This window comes from Saccoglossus kowalevskii, chromosome 11, assembly GCF_978046115.1.
Source record: "Saccoglossus kowalevskii chromosome 11, keSacKowa6.1, whole genome shotgun sequence".
In the NCBI taxonomy this organism is placed as follows: domain Eukaryota; kingdom Metazoa; phylum Hemichordata; class Enteropneusta; family Harrimaniidae; genus Saccoglossus; species Saccoglossus kowalevskii.
In genome coordinates this window covers 535674-553072 of record NC_140651.1, presented here as the reverse complement: position 1 = coordinate 553072, position 17399 = coordinate 535674, and the positions used below count along the sequence as shown (strand labels likewise).

The 17399-nt window shown below is 35.9% G+C and overlaps 1 protein-coding gene across 1 annotated transcript in view; it reads left to right on the top strand.

Moving 5' to 3' along the window:
* Nucleotides 1-6267: 6267 nt before the first annotated feature.
* The window catches only part of LOC144364044 (pyruvate dehydrogenase E1 component subunit alpha, mitochondrial-like), a 53505-nt gene continuing 42373 nt past the window's right edge, over nucleotides 6268-17399 (top strand). The window contains exons 1-2 of the mRNA XM_085505608.1: nucleotides 6268-6434; nucleotides 13593-13667. Of these exons, the coding sequence (XP_085361734.1) occupies nucleotides 6381-6434; nucleotides 13593-13667 (129 nt within the window). The 5' untranslated portion in view covers nucleotides 6268-6380. The remainder of the gene's footprint in view (nucleotides 6435-13592; nucleotides 13668-17399) is intronic.

Genomic DNA, 17399 nt, shown 5'->3' with positions numbered 1-17399 from the left:
TCGATGGAATCTGCTCTCATTTCACTGACTGTCGCTTCAAATGCTACATCCATCTCCTCCTGGCTACTACTACATGCTGCTGGAGCTGACTTCACTGACTGAGGTGGACAAAACTTTTCGTAACAGTCTTTGTGGTATCTACCACCTCCTGCATGAAAATAACTGCCCCAGCTAAATGTGTCTCTACCGCACGTCTCCAGTTGTCGTGACGAGATCTACAGATATCTAGAAGGTTTTCCTTTAATTTTTTTCTGCCTTCACCATGGTTCGCTGTTCTACAAAGAACAACCCTGCGCCAATGGTCTGGATGCTTGTTATCAATGTCAAGGCATTCGTCGCTGCAGAAAAGTCAATGTTGCATGAAGATGCAGCACCCATCCATCATTCAGATCTAATATCTATGTGAGTCACTTTTACAGAACCAGGTGCTTGAATAACAAACAGAGCAGTGGCTGCTTTAACCATGTGTAGCTACTAAGATATTGACAAAAGCATGATTTTCAGGAATGGCAAATTGTCAGTAATGGTGACCTTGAATAACCTAATAAATTTCCCCGTTTTCTCAAAAATGATAATACAGGTTTTGCCATCAATATAAACAATTCCTCACCCTTCCCCACACATGCGTGTTCTGTAATCAGATGCAGGAAAGATTGCTGGACACAAAAACAAACATGGCAGAACATTATTCACCTACCACTAGCTATCATACGTAAGTTCTGTTTCTTTTGACAACAAAACACAACTTATTTGCAGGAAAAACAGGGGAAGAAAGACAATAACTCTAAACACTAGATTATACACAGTTTCTGATTGGTGGACTGATTGCTGTTTGGCGGGAAATTCAAATGTATCAATCTGATATGAAACCAAAATTATTTTCATACCATGTGTAATGCATATTGTAGCAAGCATGATTTACCGTCTTAATTAGAATATGTCTATTCAACACAAAATATTTGTATAAACTTTACTGAAATGGCTGATTCTTTAGCCCTCAAAACATGGGGATTGACACCAAAGTTATTTTGACACCATGTGTAGTTAATGAGATATTGACGAAAACAAGATTTTCCATAATGGCCACCTTAATTTGCATATTGTGCGGATTGCCCAAGGGTGACAGAGTGGCATCATCCAGATTCTTAAAAAGCACACCTCAGAGGTATAGAAACAGCAAAAATACTTTGTATGGACCACATTGCAAGGTTGTCCAAAAAAGTGGGGTTTGGCAACCGGACTAAAAGTAAACCAGAGTAGGGTCGATGATTTTCAGCCCTGAAGGACTTCCGTGTGAATCCTGAGTTTCGAATTGTTCTTCGACTGGCCACCAGGGGCGTCGATTATGGGGGGACAAGGGGGACACGTCCCCCCCACTTTCTGAAGGGTGGGGACACAATATCAACTGTCCCCTCCACTTTCCAGACTTACCCAAATACCAATAATAGGCTTATATCAAAGCCTGCGTTTGTGTAAGGCCTTTGGTTCTGTGTACATGTACTGTATTCTTAATGATCAAGAATGAAAATCCCCAAGTATGCACCAAATGACTTCATTTTGGTTGCATTTTTCAAAAATTTCTAGCTTCTGAGGGGGGCACATCCCTCCTCGGGGTTACACACCTATATTCTGACACCCCTATGTTCCGCCATTCCTATATTCCGACACCCCTATGTTCCGACATTCCTATATTCCGACAACCCTATATTCCGACAACCCTATGTTGAGATGCGAATAGGTTCTGACACCTACGAAATTTTAGAAACGTTTTTGACATTTCACTGCGTTTTTATTTCTTTACTATAAGAAAAAAATATCATTATTCTTCTGCAAATATTATTCTACGCTCACCTTTTGTAACACAATTTTACATTTCTTTACATTAAAAAATAACTATGCCGGATTATAATACTTGCCACTCTTCTGGCCATGGGCTTTCATGGAGGTGTTTTGTGATCATCGTCGGCAATATTCTCAGACGCAAAATATTTTTTTTTTAATTATTGCCAAACGTTCAGATCAACAATAAACTATGTACCTGACAGTCTTCATGTAGGCCCCTGACAACTTGTACTCGGGGAGACCTAAATTACATTGTTTAGTACTTTTATGTTTGACAATCATCCATTAAATTCTGAGCCGGCCAGAATGTGCCATATTTTCAATGGAAATATGTGCGCTAGTGGTCGAAAGCCAAAATTGGATAAATACCCCTCCCCATAGTAGAACAAAGCATCATGTTTTTTCTCTGTTCAGCGCGATCAGTCTAGTTACAGAATATTGACTGTACAATTAAAATTTTAAAAAGGCTGTCAAATTTACATGCCATAAAATAGACAGAAACATGGGAATTAATTTGGTCAATTTTGGCTGTAGAATCTGAGCCGTTTTGCCCCCGAAAATCAGGGTAAATATGTTAGCTTTAAAAAATTATACACAGCGTCAAATAAAAGGGAATTTTATGGGAGCAACCTTATACAAAGATATAATTACGTAATAGCCTGTCACATATTAAATTGGAATACCTCAGACAAACACCAGCATGTTATATATCAAATTAAAGCTATATTGGTGTAGCGTACAAGTATTACGTTGGATATTACATCGTATAATCCATTACTTATTGACATTATGAATTCATTAACTTTATTATACGTTATTCAAAATCATCAAAAGGCATTTTCTGGGCAAATCCTGTCTATGATAAAATGAATTAGTCATGACATATTCATTTATTTGAAAATAAGTCTTTTTATGCTTTCTCAATATTTTATTTATTTATTTATTTATTTATTTATTTATTTATTTATTTATTTATTTATTTATTTATTTATTTATTTATTTATTTATTTATTTATTTATTTATTTATTTATTTATTTATTTATTTATTTATTTATTTATAAGAGTACGCTATTACACTGCCAAGAAATTACATATAGATAAAAATGGAATTCAAATAGATGGCGAGACGTTGCCTGACCTAAGATTTACATAAGTAACATATGTAGCAAAGACGTTTGGGTAATTTACACAAACGTAAAATACAAAATCGACGACTGCACAATGGAGCGAATAAGCAGTTTCAAATACATCTGCAGAACACAAAGGATATTGACAAAGAAATAATGTAAAGTATAAATACGGGATATACATGTTTTGGCAGATATAAGGATAAGTATTTAAATTGTGTATTATACCAACTGTAATTTATGAGTGTAACATATGGGAATATTTTCAGATTAAAGAGGAATATCAGAATAATGTAATGGAACAACGAAGAATAGAATAGAATAGTGATTTCTGACTTCCTTAAGGAAATCTGTCTAATATGGATCTTAACCTTGAACGATGAATTATGCATCAAATTTGCAGGTACTATAAACTTGTGCAATATCTTCGCATTAGAGGAAGCCGGCCTATTGTACATTTGAATTATCGGATAAATATCTGATAATTCTCGATGTTTTAGATTGATATTAGACAGGGTCTACAGCTGGGTGGTGGTTTAATTCTCTGAGACCTATCAATGTCTTAGATTGGTAGGAAAACGTATAACGTGTGGAGGTAAACAAGGAATGTTGGCCAAAACACACAATATAGAAATGGAAAGAGATAGTGTGAAACCTTTGTATTTTTTGGCAATCTCAAAAACTTATGCAAACACTACGGAATGCTAAACGCAGTGCCTATTCATCTCTCGCATAATAAATAAATAAATAAATAGATAAATAAATAAATGATTTTAATTAATAAGTAGATAAACTTGGAAAGGTGCTACTGGATGTAAACGGCAACCTTGCAATTCCGCGACTGATGAATATCGAAGTACAACTTTCATAAAAAAGGTAAAATAATTCTCCGATAATTATCGATCTAGAACTTCGATAGCTAGGCAATCGGAGGATTTAAGGTTGGAACCACATCCAACAGACACGGATATTGTCAAATAATTGTCGAAGTATTAGAATGATACAATGGGCAACCTTGTTTGATAACATTATGCAAGATCCCGCCTTCACGGACTTTCGAGTATCATGGCCGGACTACACTACAGTTGGATTTCCAGTATTAACCCACAGGACATCCTGATTATATCAAGGTAGTAAAAGGTCACGCACGGCTAGTCAGATTAAGTTTGACACAAGTATACTGTGTGTCGGAACATAGGGGTGTCGGAACATAGTGGTGTCGGAACATAGAGATGTCGGAGCATAGGGCAGTCCCCCTTCTCAGACATCCCCCCTCCCCTGTTCGCGCAAGCGCGGACATTGGCCGTTTACGCGGACACAAAAGTGTCCCCCTCACTTTTCGGAATGGATCGACGCCCCTGCTGGCCACTAAATAGTTATGGCTATAACTAAATTTGACACGTTTTTCTTTTAAGCCCAATAAATTATTCATACATGTCAAGCTCTGTTCGATTTTTTCAGGGCATATGGCCGTTTTTAGTCGAAAATATTTGTTGTGGGAACACTTTTACGGTACGTATACGGTATAGACCGAACTCATTCAATGATCGTGACTTAATTTTAAAAATTGAATGTCAAATTTTACCAGACGTGGACCGATGTGGATTCGGTATCGTTACTTTTGGAATTAATCACTAACATTTCCTCGTTTCTCTGCTCTCTCAAAAGGAGTTACCTGGGCTTTTTTCACGTAACTGTCTCATTAAAATAAAAAAAAATATTACATCTAGAACAAGCACCCAAAACACGTAACAAGAGGTCCCAGTTCAGTTGCTTTCACGATACAAGTGTAATACAACTATTAGATTTGAAGTGTCGTTCAGAATGTAATAATAGTTAATACTAGTTGTATGTTCACACTTTACTATCAAAACCACCATCTCGACCACCCATGTGCCAGTGATCAGTGTTTGGGCGAGCGGTCAATGTTTTCAATGAGCGAGCTAGCGAAAAAAAAAACGCGATTAAAATGCGGTCGGTTTCCGGTCGGACAAGACCGCGTGGTCGGAAATTAAGCGATAAGCGGTCGATGTAAAAGCGGAAGGTTGGGCGAAATGAGTACTGTATGACCATGTTTCTCGGGCGAAGTCTCGACTGACAATAATGCTGACAATGGACGTTAGATAAACACGCATTGTTTGCAACTGGAAGCTTATCACCCGTTATATCAGAATCGTCAAGAACAGAGTATACAGATAAGATGTTATCATTTAAACCCTTTCAAAGATAAACATTATGCAAATATCCACGAAACGCCAGTTGTAGTCTTTTTTGCTAGTGTTTTAAAACATTAATTTGAGCAACGTTATTTCGCAATTTCGATCTTTTGTAAACCTGGGGTGATTTATCAAGGTCTAAAGTAATCGTTTTATCAATTTTTGAAAAATCACGAAAAAAGTGAAAATTTCCCTTCTCGCTACCTTAAGATAGAAACAGGTCGCCATAACAAGACTCCATTGAATAAAATAATATGTGAAGTTTGCAACACAAAGGAAATTGAGGATGAACAACATTTTGTGTGAACATGTCCTCTGTACTGCACCCAAAGAGATAAATTATTCATTGACGCTGAAAATTAATATAGAATTAAAAAAATAACAGTAATCAATACAAACTCATTTTTGTGATGAATAACAAACACATGTCCATTCCTCGCGATTTCTGAATTGGGACAATACCTCCTGATATAATAAATATTTATTCTTTTTTCTCACTGAAAACTTTACAATGTACACTCATTTCTTTTGCTATTTACTTATTTACGATTTTATTATTAACATTTGATTTGTTTTAACTATACTGACTTTTGTGTATTTACCTTTAATATTTCTAGTTTATTTTTAATAAGTGTATTATTTTTTTCTTTTGTTTTGTCTTTCACCTTTTATAAAATTGTAGTTTTCAGTGACCGTATACCTCGGGGGCGCAGCTACGTCACGGACGTTCTACGTTGCTAAGACGCGCACCACTGTGCCACGTATGCGCGCTGCTGTGGAACGCCGGTGGAGCCGGTGAAAACTCGAGAAAACAACACAAACTCAACTTTGAAGTAATCCTGAACAACCAAATTCATATATGTTACACACGTAGGGCTAATCTTGTTACACTTGTTACACTTGTTACAGGGGACTCTCATCAACCATCGCAAAGTACCGTTTTCTGCGAGTTTTTGGTCTTTGTTTTCACCACGAGGGTTGCCAGGCGGTAGAAAATGCCCGGATGTCCGCCGCCCCCCCCCCCGAGAAAACAAGGTTCCGCATTACTATAGCGCCATCTTACGTTGACAGACGTGTGACCAATGACGTCATGACTTAACTAATATGGCCGCCCAGTGAACTTGTTTTCAAGTACATGAATTTTGCAAAGTATTTTCAGATTTATCGAGGTGCTATTTTTAACAATTATATAAAATGATAATTTCTACGATAATCAGACGGCTTGGACGAAGTAATCCGGCAAAAAGGGTATGTATTCTGTCGAAGATTTCGGGGGTCGCGAGTTGGTCGATCGATCGTCGTGATTTCCGTTTCAAACAAGTTCGTTTCACCATGGACATAAAAAAACTTTTTTTAGCTCCATGGTTTTACTAAACATTTATGAACAATAGTGTGGTATGAGGGTCCGTAATAGTCCTTTCATGGCAACCCCATTTGTATTGCACAAGTCATGAGTGCAGTACTTTAGGATTGTACATTTTTGAGGGAGAATTAAATGAGGCCGAAGCTTGGGACTGGGGTATGTTAGGGGTCCGTATATTTCGTTGTTTCGCCATGGTTTGGGATTGGAAACATTGTTAAAATTATAATTATTTACCACATCCCTCATCTGCATTAACGCCCATTTGGAATTATTTTAATCAGACGTGTAAGGTACTTGTGTCGTGATACTCAGTCTTTGTTAAAACGTGCCGATAAAAGGAGTGCTCCAGCGTTTTGAAAATAATCTTTGTATCAGTGGGCTAAACCTGCCCTCTGTTCGAATCAAAGAGAAGTGGACATGTCACTATTTGTTTTTCATTGAAGTGACATCTTGAATAATTTTATTTTATTATTTAATACTAGTGGCTTTCGGGATACCGTAAAATTCCTAATTGAGGTCGCAGCTTTAAAAAAATTCATTTTTTCAATGGACGAATTCAGATGCGTGAAGTCTTGGTGCGGCTTTAATTAGAGCATTCACTTCGGTAACAGTGGGACATTTTTTCAAAAAACAAAGGCCAGAAGGGATAATGTTATGCTAATGAGATGCACTAAGCTCGATTGCAACTTTGTTGTGATTCTAAGTGCACTTTCGGATTTTTACACACAGACAAACTTGTACACAAACAAAATTTCACACTGTATAACATACTGCACAATAAATAATATCTACAAATAGATTTGTATGCATTTGCAGATTACGATATTGTATACTACAATCTTTTGAATAGACTAATTCGTTAGCACCGGTATAGGTCACAACTGAGAGACAGCCGTCTGACAAAGTCGATTGCGTTCGACTACTGGCATGTTTGACTTCCGGCAGAGTGACTGTACATTCCATGTTTAATTTAGACATTGGGGAAATTAAAATAAAAAATAAAAAAATCAATAAAAAAAAAATGTTCGCATGATAACAAAAAAAAATATATATATATTTATTTTCATATTTTTTTGTTGATAACGAAAAGTATATTCTAAAAGAAGTAAAAACAAAAATGAGTGCATTCTTAGTAGCAAATGATCATGGTAACGGTCATGCTGCGTTTCACACAAGTGAATAACTTACTTGTTTTCAAGTGTTGCAATTGCTGATTATTACTCAGTAGTATCGGCTAATCAAATCTGATTTAAACCTTGACCATATTTAGTCAAGCTAAAAAACTTTGAACTACCAAATTTCGTCTTAGTGACCATAGTCTCAAAATTGAAATAGGTCTTCATAAAAAAATCCCACTAAACAACAGGGTTTGAGACATGTGTAACAAAGGTCTAATTGAGGATGAAATGCATTTTCTGCTGGAATGCAACAAATACAATGAGTTGCGTACCAAACTGTTCAATAAAGCTAAGGATCTGATCCCAGCATTTGAAAATAAACCTGCAGAGAAAAAATTTATGGAATTGTTGCAGAATGAAAACGTTGTTATACCAGTAGCACTGCACAGTTCATAAGTAAAAGCTTCAAAGTCAGGAAGCAGGGTCTTACTTGACATCTTAATGCCTGCTGTCAATTTAGTAATTTCATATTAGTTAGTATTTTAGAGATTTTGTATTATTTAGTAATTTAGTGATTGTATTTGTTATTTAGTATATCGTGTTTTTTGTTTTTTTTTATAAATTTTTCTCCTTGTACTTTGTGACAATTTTCTTTCCCTCCTGGGATTGTGTAAGAGTCAATAAGTAAATAAAAACAATAACATACAAAAAATAATTGTTGTGAAAATTCAACTTAGTTTCACCGCAAGTGAATGATTCGGTCACATATAAACACTCGATCCGATACGGTATACGCCATGTTTGTTCAAACATCTTTAGTGACTTGAAACTGTTTTTTGATCTGATAGGTCAAGTCGCTAATTAACCAATCAAAACGGAAAAATCTGAAAAAAATGTTTGGCCCACCGTTGCCATAGCAACAGCCAAAAAACTGATTTTTGGATAGCTTTGCGCCAAATGTATCTCCTCCTACAAATTTAGGATAAAAGACCTCAGACATAGCTCTTTCTACTCAGCTTGAGTGTGGGCACAAAGTTACTATTTGAATTTTTGGTATCTTTTTTCATTATTTTGAGAAATTTGACCCCAAAGTTTGGGTAACTGTTCACCAGGAATGGCTTTTAAACTCTTCTGTGATTTTTTTGGCCGGCCGATTTGGTTCAAACTTTGCAGGCAAGTCACACCTTCACTTTAGTTAGGTTCTAAAATCTGAAAACAAGTTCTGGCCCACCATTTCCATGGTAACAGCCAAAAAACTGATTTTTTGAATACCTTTGTGCCAAATGTATCACACCCTACATTTCTAGGATTAAAAAGCATATACGTAGCTCATTCTACTCAGCTTGAGTGTAGGCAAAAATTTCCTGTTTTTTTAGTCCCCGTTCGGACGCAGTCTGAAAACGGGGTCTTATGTTTTGACCTCCGTGTGTGCGTGTGTGTGTGTGCGTGTGTGTGTGCGTGTGTGTGTGCGTGTGTCTGTGCATGTGTCTGTGCGTGCGTCCGTGCCTGTATCTTAGAAATGCCTGGACCAATCACAATCAAACTTCACACATACATCATACATGATATTATACATATGCACGTCAATTTGTTTCACGATCTGATTCAAGATTGCCGAATGGCGGCCATTTTTGTGCTAAAAATCATCAAAATCAAGCATTTCTCGGCTGGTTACAGATGGATTTTGTTCAAACTTGGTATATACATTAGACATTATAGGACCTTAATGCACATCATTTTGTTTTACAATCTGATTCAAGATGGCCGAATGGCAGCCATTTTTGTGCTAAAAAATCCTAAAAATCAACCATTTCTCGGCTGTTTACAGATGGATTTTGTTCAAACTTGGTATATACATTAGACATTATGGGACCTTGATGCAAATAATTTTGTTTTTCAGATAAGATTCAAAATGGTCGACTGGCGGCCATTTTGTATTAATGAATGTGGTTCTCGTGCCATATCTCTGACTTGCTTTCACTGATTATGTTCAAATTTTAAATATTCATTATACATCATGTCATAGATAGATATATTGGTTTGATGATCCTATTCAAAATGGCCAAATGGTGGCCTTTTTTGTGCTAAAAAATCATCAAATATCAAGCATTTCTGGCATTTATGAATGGATTTCATTCAAACTTGGTACATATTTTAGACATAACAGGTTCCTGATGCACATCATTTATTTTTCAGATCGAATTCAAAATGGCTGTCTGGCGGCCATTTTGTTTTAATGAATGGGCTTCTAGACCCATATCTCCGACTTGTTTTGACTGATAATATTTTCAAATTTGAAATATTCATTATACATCAAGTCATAGATAAACAGGTATATTGGTTTGACTATCCTATTCAAAATGGCCGAATGGTGGTCATTTTTGTGCTAAAAAATCATCAAATATCAAGCATTTATGGGTGGATTTCGTTCAAACTTGGTAAATACATTAGACATTATGGGTTCCTGATGCTCGTCATTTTATTTTTCAGATTGGATTCAAAATGACTGCCTGGCGGCCATTTTGTTTTGATGATTGGGCTTCTAGATTTTATTTAAATAATAACACATGCTTGTGAGGGGAATATCACGATTTGTTGCCTGCCCTTCGGCTCTGGCATCATTAATATTATGGTCATAACCAACAGCCCGAGGGCAGACAACAAATCGTGATATTGCCCGAATAAACATGTGTTATTTATTTTATCACATCGAACAGACATCCACCATGACAATCACAGCTACCATACATAACTCACACCCGCTCTCCCACAAAATAACAACACTTATATTGAAGTATGCAATATTTTATTTTATCTATTATAACAAGTTTCACATTACTCAATAACATACATACATTGTCTGCTGAAAAAACAACGAAATACACTCAGTAAATGTTATTTTCAGCCATGTATAGTCTTTTTATTTGAACCGTGTTTCAGCAGTGTGGATCACTCAAATTATCGAGAATAACATTTTTGAAATGAATTGAGAAATTCTCAAACGCAAGTTATTTGATCACTATACAGATAAAAATGTCAGAGTGCCATGGAAGTGACTGAAATTACTTTCTCACGAACGTACCACACCTATTCACAAGCCACACAGCTTTAGAGCGTTTCCGCTTAGCATCCGCGTGGAACGCGTAAAAATGCTCACAGCGTAGAACGCGTTGCAGAGACCCCGGCTGCGACGTTTCAGTGGCGGCTTTGCCGTACATTTTCGCTCCATATAAAAAATACCCTATACATCAAAACAGAGTATCTTACTTAATATCCATTCTGGCACGTTCACTGTCTATTTTGGATGGCTAAAGTTCCTTCAAAACCCTGAAAGCAACCCCGAAAGCAACAGCGGCCAGAGCAACACCAGTGCAGCGAACGACAATTTGTTATGCGCAGTATCGTTGCGCAGTAGTTTCAGTAACATCATCCATGTGATATACCTATGTAATATCCACTTGGCGGGCAATATACCATGTAATGTCCATTTTTATTCCATGTCATGTGACTGAGTCTCAACCAATCATAGCATGCGTAACAGCAGTGAGATGTGATAAATATATATATTCGTTATACATCATGTTATATATATATACATGTATTCAAAATGGCTCATTTTGAATGCTGTTCCAGAGCAATTTCTCTCAATATGGACAAGTACTTGTTTGACAATCAGATACAAATGTCAATCATTTTAGTGTTAAAAAAATCATATTCCTGACATTGTTATATTCCAACTATATTACTATAAACATAACTATATATCTTAAATTTGATAACTAATGGGGACTGTGCCATGCATGGCTTGTTTATGTATATTTTCATTACAGAGAAAATTGATCCCAAAGTTAAGGTAACTTTTCACCAGTAACGGCTTTTAACTCCTGTAATTTCTTTGGCTTGGCTGATTTTGTTCATACTTGACAGGTAGGTGGTACTGTCACTGATTGTAAAAAAAATCTGGCCCACCACTGCCATTGGAACAGCCAAAAACTGATGTTTGAATACTTTCGGCCCAAATTTATTACCTCCTACCAGTTTTGTAATAGCAGTGTTCAAATGATCATGTTTTTTATTTTGGCTACTTTGTGCACTGGTAAGATATCACTGGCACTGATATTGTTACATACTGTATGAACGTAATCCCAACGCAACTTTGAGCTACATTTTGTACATGTATGAAAGAACTGTAAATGCTGCCTTCAATCTTGAAAATACTCTAGCAAAACGGTTGGAAATACATATAATAAATTTAACAGCAGAATACGTCCTAGCAATAAAATAAAGTGACTTCTAAAGACTGAATGTTTTTTTGTGAACTTCGTATACAAGTTTTAGTTATAAACCGATGTTAGCTTTACGTCATTAAAAGTCATTCAAAGGACATTCAGTTGTGAGATGAGACAAAACAAACTCTGCCAGTGATAGATTACAAACCATGTAGTGTGTTCGACAACTCATGTATGAACAATAACTTTAATAAATATGATTTTATTTGGTAAAAATACTGTATTTTTCTACATAAAAACAAAAGATTTTCACAATGTCGAAAACAGAAAGTCTTTATTATCATAGTGTTGTTGGTAATAGTTGAAAATGATACATCCACGTGAACCTGATCATATGATATCGAAGGAGTCTCTGTTTTCAACAGTCGTATACATCTAACTGCGCCATTGCTAAGTTTCCTCCGTGGACCACAAGCTCTGTTCCTTGCAATTGTTTACACGTTATCATGTTCACACAATCGCAGACATTATTTGTAAGGGTGCCCTTTGAAATGGCACATTTTCTCAATGTTTTAGCGAGTACTACTCAGGGTATATAACGTGTTCTCACATTGGCATAATTTTTCTTGAGTTCGCTCATCGCTTTCCCACATGCATTTCTCGTTTTTTGCTGCTAACTTTTTTTCCATTCTTGTTTGTAATATGTTGTCAAAACATCAAGTTTATTTTTGATTGACAATCAACGAGACCGTCTGAATTTTGAGTTTGATGGCGGTTCGAATTTATCCACTTTTACAGTGATCAATATTGCGTTTGAGTTGAGTTACTAGTAATTACAAGCCTGATTTACATTTTTCTTGTGGTGTTTTTTGTCAATGTATTAAATATAAGTGCTTTGGGAGTCTGGTGAGACTGTGTCACAACACATTTATTTCCAATGCACGTGGTCAGTGCCTCTGATTGCGTTTATTTAGTATTTTTATTTTTCGAAATGTATCACTGGCTGCGTTTTTTTTGTTTTATTTTTTCCTCAACAATTATCTGTTCCGAGATCTCTTTCATTTTTCGACCGGCTGCTGCCAATCCAATAATTCGTCGCCGCATGTACTCAGACAAGCGATTAATTGTCACAGTCATTATACTAGTAGTTTAAGTCCAATTGATTTGTAGAAATTCAGCTATGCGATGATTATATGTACACAAGCAAAAGTGACCCGATAGATTTTCTGAACTACAGTATTCGTATGTGCCTGCTGTCAATTTTGTAATTTTATATTAGATTGTATTTTAGAGATTTTGTATTATTTAGTAATTTAGTGATTGTATTTGTTATTTAGTATTTAGTATATTGTGTTTTTGTTTTGTTTTTTATATATATATATATTTCTCCTTGTACTTTGTGACCATTTTCTTTCCCTCCGGGGATTGTGTAAGAGTCAATAAGTAAATAAAACTTATGCAAATTAAGTAAGGGTCCTCGTGTGAGTCCTTCATGGCTACTTTTACCGCTAATAGTATAAACAAAAATAGACACCATTGTTTCATCTGTGTTTCTGTTGCTTCTTTTTACATGTTTGAGACACTTAGACATAATGCTACAGAGGTTAGTCAAGACTGACCAACCAACACCTGTCTATATCTATGGCTGCCATGGTGGTGCTTTTTATAATGTTATCTTATTTGTTTTTCTTTAAAGAGTGTATGTCTCATTACATCTACTAGAAATTATTCTGATTCACCATCTGCATTGGAAGCTTCTTTTACAACCAAAGTAAGTACTGTTCACTTATTAGAAAACTATGATACAGAATTATAAGACAAGTAACATGCCAAGTATGTCGTAATGTTTGATGGATTACCTTCTTACATACCAGCCTGTAAAAGTCCTAATATAAACTGCAGTTTATATTACAATGTATCAATTTAGAAATCAAAAGTAAAATTTTGGGTGCGGTTTAAATTGGGTACATATATTGCAATCATATTGCACAACGCATGCACTAAACAAACAATACACCGTATAATCTTTTGAATAGGCGTCACTCTAATTTGGGCGTCAACTGACATGTTTTGTCAGTTTTCATTCAAACTTGGTACATAGATTATACATGTTAGGATACATGTCCATGATGATTTATTTCACAATTGGATCAAAGATGGCCGACCGGCAGCCATCTTGTCTTTTGAAAATGTCGTATTTTGGACATGCTTTGTTAGTTTTCATTCAAATTTAGTACATAGATCATACATGTTAGGATACATGTCCCCAACCGTCCGTGAGTTCCTGAGTCTGTCTGTCCGACCGTCCGTGTGTCCGTGCGTCAGACTATCCAACGTCATATTTCAGAATCCTGTGGACCGATTCCGTTCATTCTTTGCATGTGTTTCATAATCAGATCAAAGATGGCTGAATAACGGCTGTTTTTATTTCGGCCATATTACTATGACACGAAACACGTGTTTTGATGTAAATAAACAATCTGTTGTATACGCCACTTGGAACTCAAGTTTCAAGGACGCGCTCGCGACAACCCCTCCGCTTTAATATGACAAGCACAAAGAGAACTTAACGGGGACTGTGTCATTTTCAATGACTTGTTTGGTTCTAAAATAGACGTCACAAAATATTGTAAAATTACAGTCAATCAAAAAGAAAAACACATGATAAAAAAATGCTCAGTATATTTATTGTAATATGCATTTTTTTTTTTATTTTGTTGGTAACGGAAAGTATATGCTAAAAAAGAATGCATTGCTTAGTAGCAAATGATCACGGTATGGTAGCACAGTCCAGCCATGCTGGGATTCGCAAGTGAATAACTAACTTGTCTTTGAAGTTTTGAAATTGTTGATTATTACTCAGTAGTATTTATAATAACGCACAAAAAATGTTGTTGAATTGGACCATTCCAGTTTATATCTGCACCCCCCTGTTGATGTGGTCGGATTTCCAGCACTGTATGATGGGGAAAATACCCCGGAATTCCAACTGTATATGGAGAAACAGAATCTGGAAATCCAGACAGGTGTGGAAAAAAAATTCCTGGAAATCCAGGCAGTTATGGCTACTAAATAAAATATGGCCTAGTTTATCTCGCCACATACCAGTTGATGAGGTTGGATTTCCAACAGTATGACTAAAAAAACTTGGAATTCTCACTCTGTATGGTAAAAAAATTGGGCCAGTATGAAATAGTTATTACTGAAATTAGATAAGGATGGTGGCACGAATGAGCTCATCAACACCGTGAATCAGGACTAGTTTGGATTTCCATTATCAAATATAAAATTTTGAACTTGGTAAATTAGCATATGATGAGAGTTATATTTGGAAATCCTACTCTGTATGGTGGCACAATGGAACTCATCAACACCATAAGTAGGAACTATAGATTTCCATTACTGTATGGTGAATGGTGATTTGGAAATAAAACTTTGTATGACTTATACACCCATGGAAATTATACCCTGTATGAAGTAAACACACAAGCTCATCAAAGGGGGGGGGGGTGCAGATATAAACTGGAATGGCCAATGTTATGAAATGCATGTAAAATTCAACCTAGTTTCACCCTAAGTGAATGATTTCGGCCACTAATTAACCAATCATTGTTCATTTTCTAATGATATATTCATTTCTTAATTGAAATGTGCATTGCTAACAGCGATGCTATCTCAGCAAACAGGCTGCTTGTTTGAAAATGTTGTATTTTGGACATGCTTTGTCAGTTTTCATTCAAACTTGGTACATAGATTATACATGTTAGGATAAATGTCCATGACAATTTGTTGTAAAATCGGATCAAGGATGGCCGATTGACTGCCATACTACTATATTTACAAGATTTATGTACCATTTTCATTCATATTTGGCACATACATCATACATGTCAGATTATTTCATAATTAGATAGAGAATGGCCAAATAACAGCTGTTTTTATTTGTGGCCATATTACTATATCCCTGTCACCCATGTATCATTTTTATTGATATTTAGCATGTCATAAATGGATACATGTCCATGTCAATTCAATTTGCAATTTGATAAAATATGGCAGACTGGTGGCCATCTTGTTTGTTTAAAATGTGATAACTTGGACATGCTTTCACTTCTATGTTTTTCTTTGCTATGTCTTAAAGGGGAACCGCTCAATCCCATGGATTGCACCAAAGAATCATGGGACACTATTGTTTATGTTGTTTACATTGTTAATCTATCTTTTGTTATCCATTGTTATTTTAATAAAGAAAGTAAATTTGTTGTGAAATTAATCTCAACTGGAAGGTGCCCCTTTAAACCGGAGGGGTCGTCACGCAACACATGTTCGAATTTGATGTAAATAAATAATCTGTTGTATACGCCACTTGGGACTCGCTCGTGACAACCCTTCCACTTTAATATGACGAGCACAAATTTAACGACGACTGTGTCATTTTCATGACTTGTAAATTTTTAACCCTGAAGCCAGAATCGGGGGTGCGATTACTGTTACCTATTCAGTTATATGCACAGCAATTCACACTATTGTCAAGACCATTAATGAACACAAAGAACTGGGAAATTAAAAGGATCACAAAGTTCTAATGAAAAATTAAACCAATTTGGCTGAGCCAAAAGCTAGGAAACTAGTCTATAATAGTTGACAATATTTTATTTGCCTGAGCCTTGGAATAAAATCACAAAATGATCCAAAAAGACGTAGAGATCAACATAATATAAAATATGATCGCATTATTTTGTGAATATATATCATGCATGGTCTCAGAAAATGTTCAGAAAGATTAATGTTTCGCGTAGACCAAATATAATCACGCATAAGTATAAATTCAAAGTGTTTTAATACATTGGTGAGAGGTCGCATTTACGTGAACAAGAACATGCACTAAGAAGGAAAAGCAAGCCAAAGTCGAAACGGGGTGTATCATGGACTTGGTACAACATGCGCTGCAACAATTGAGTGATCGTCGACATCATTTTGGGGCACAATTGAACTTCAAGTACGTTGCGAAACTTGCTACGCAGCGATGCTGACATCAAGTGTGTGTTGATTGAAGTTTGACCCCAAGTCACGCACTGAACTGGCGCGTTACCTTAGCAACCCTTTTCTTTCTTGGTCCGCGCTTCGATCTCGTAAATTTGTTATTATATCCAGCGGTACTGTAATTACACAACTTGTATTCAACTCTGTATTGGCTTTGTATATTTCAACATCGTTTACTTATTGTGCTGCTTTTCTAATAACGCAAATATGTTTACAGTATTGCACGGGCTCTAAGTATTTCAACTTTGCAATGTATTGCTTTTATAATAATTACGCAAACTAAGTTATTTTTATTATTGTTGGGACACTAACCCAGGCTATTGCGTCTGTGAATATTTCAATATTACCGACTTGATAATGCATTGCATTCGTAATTATTACGCAAATATAAACATGGGCGCATTTAAATCATTGAAAAAGATAGTCAGGTCCCGGAGTCAGGTGTCTAACGAAAGTCAAG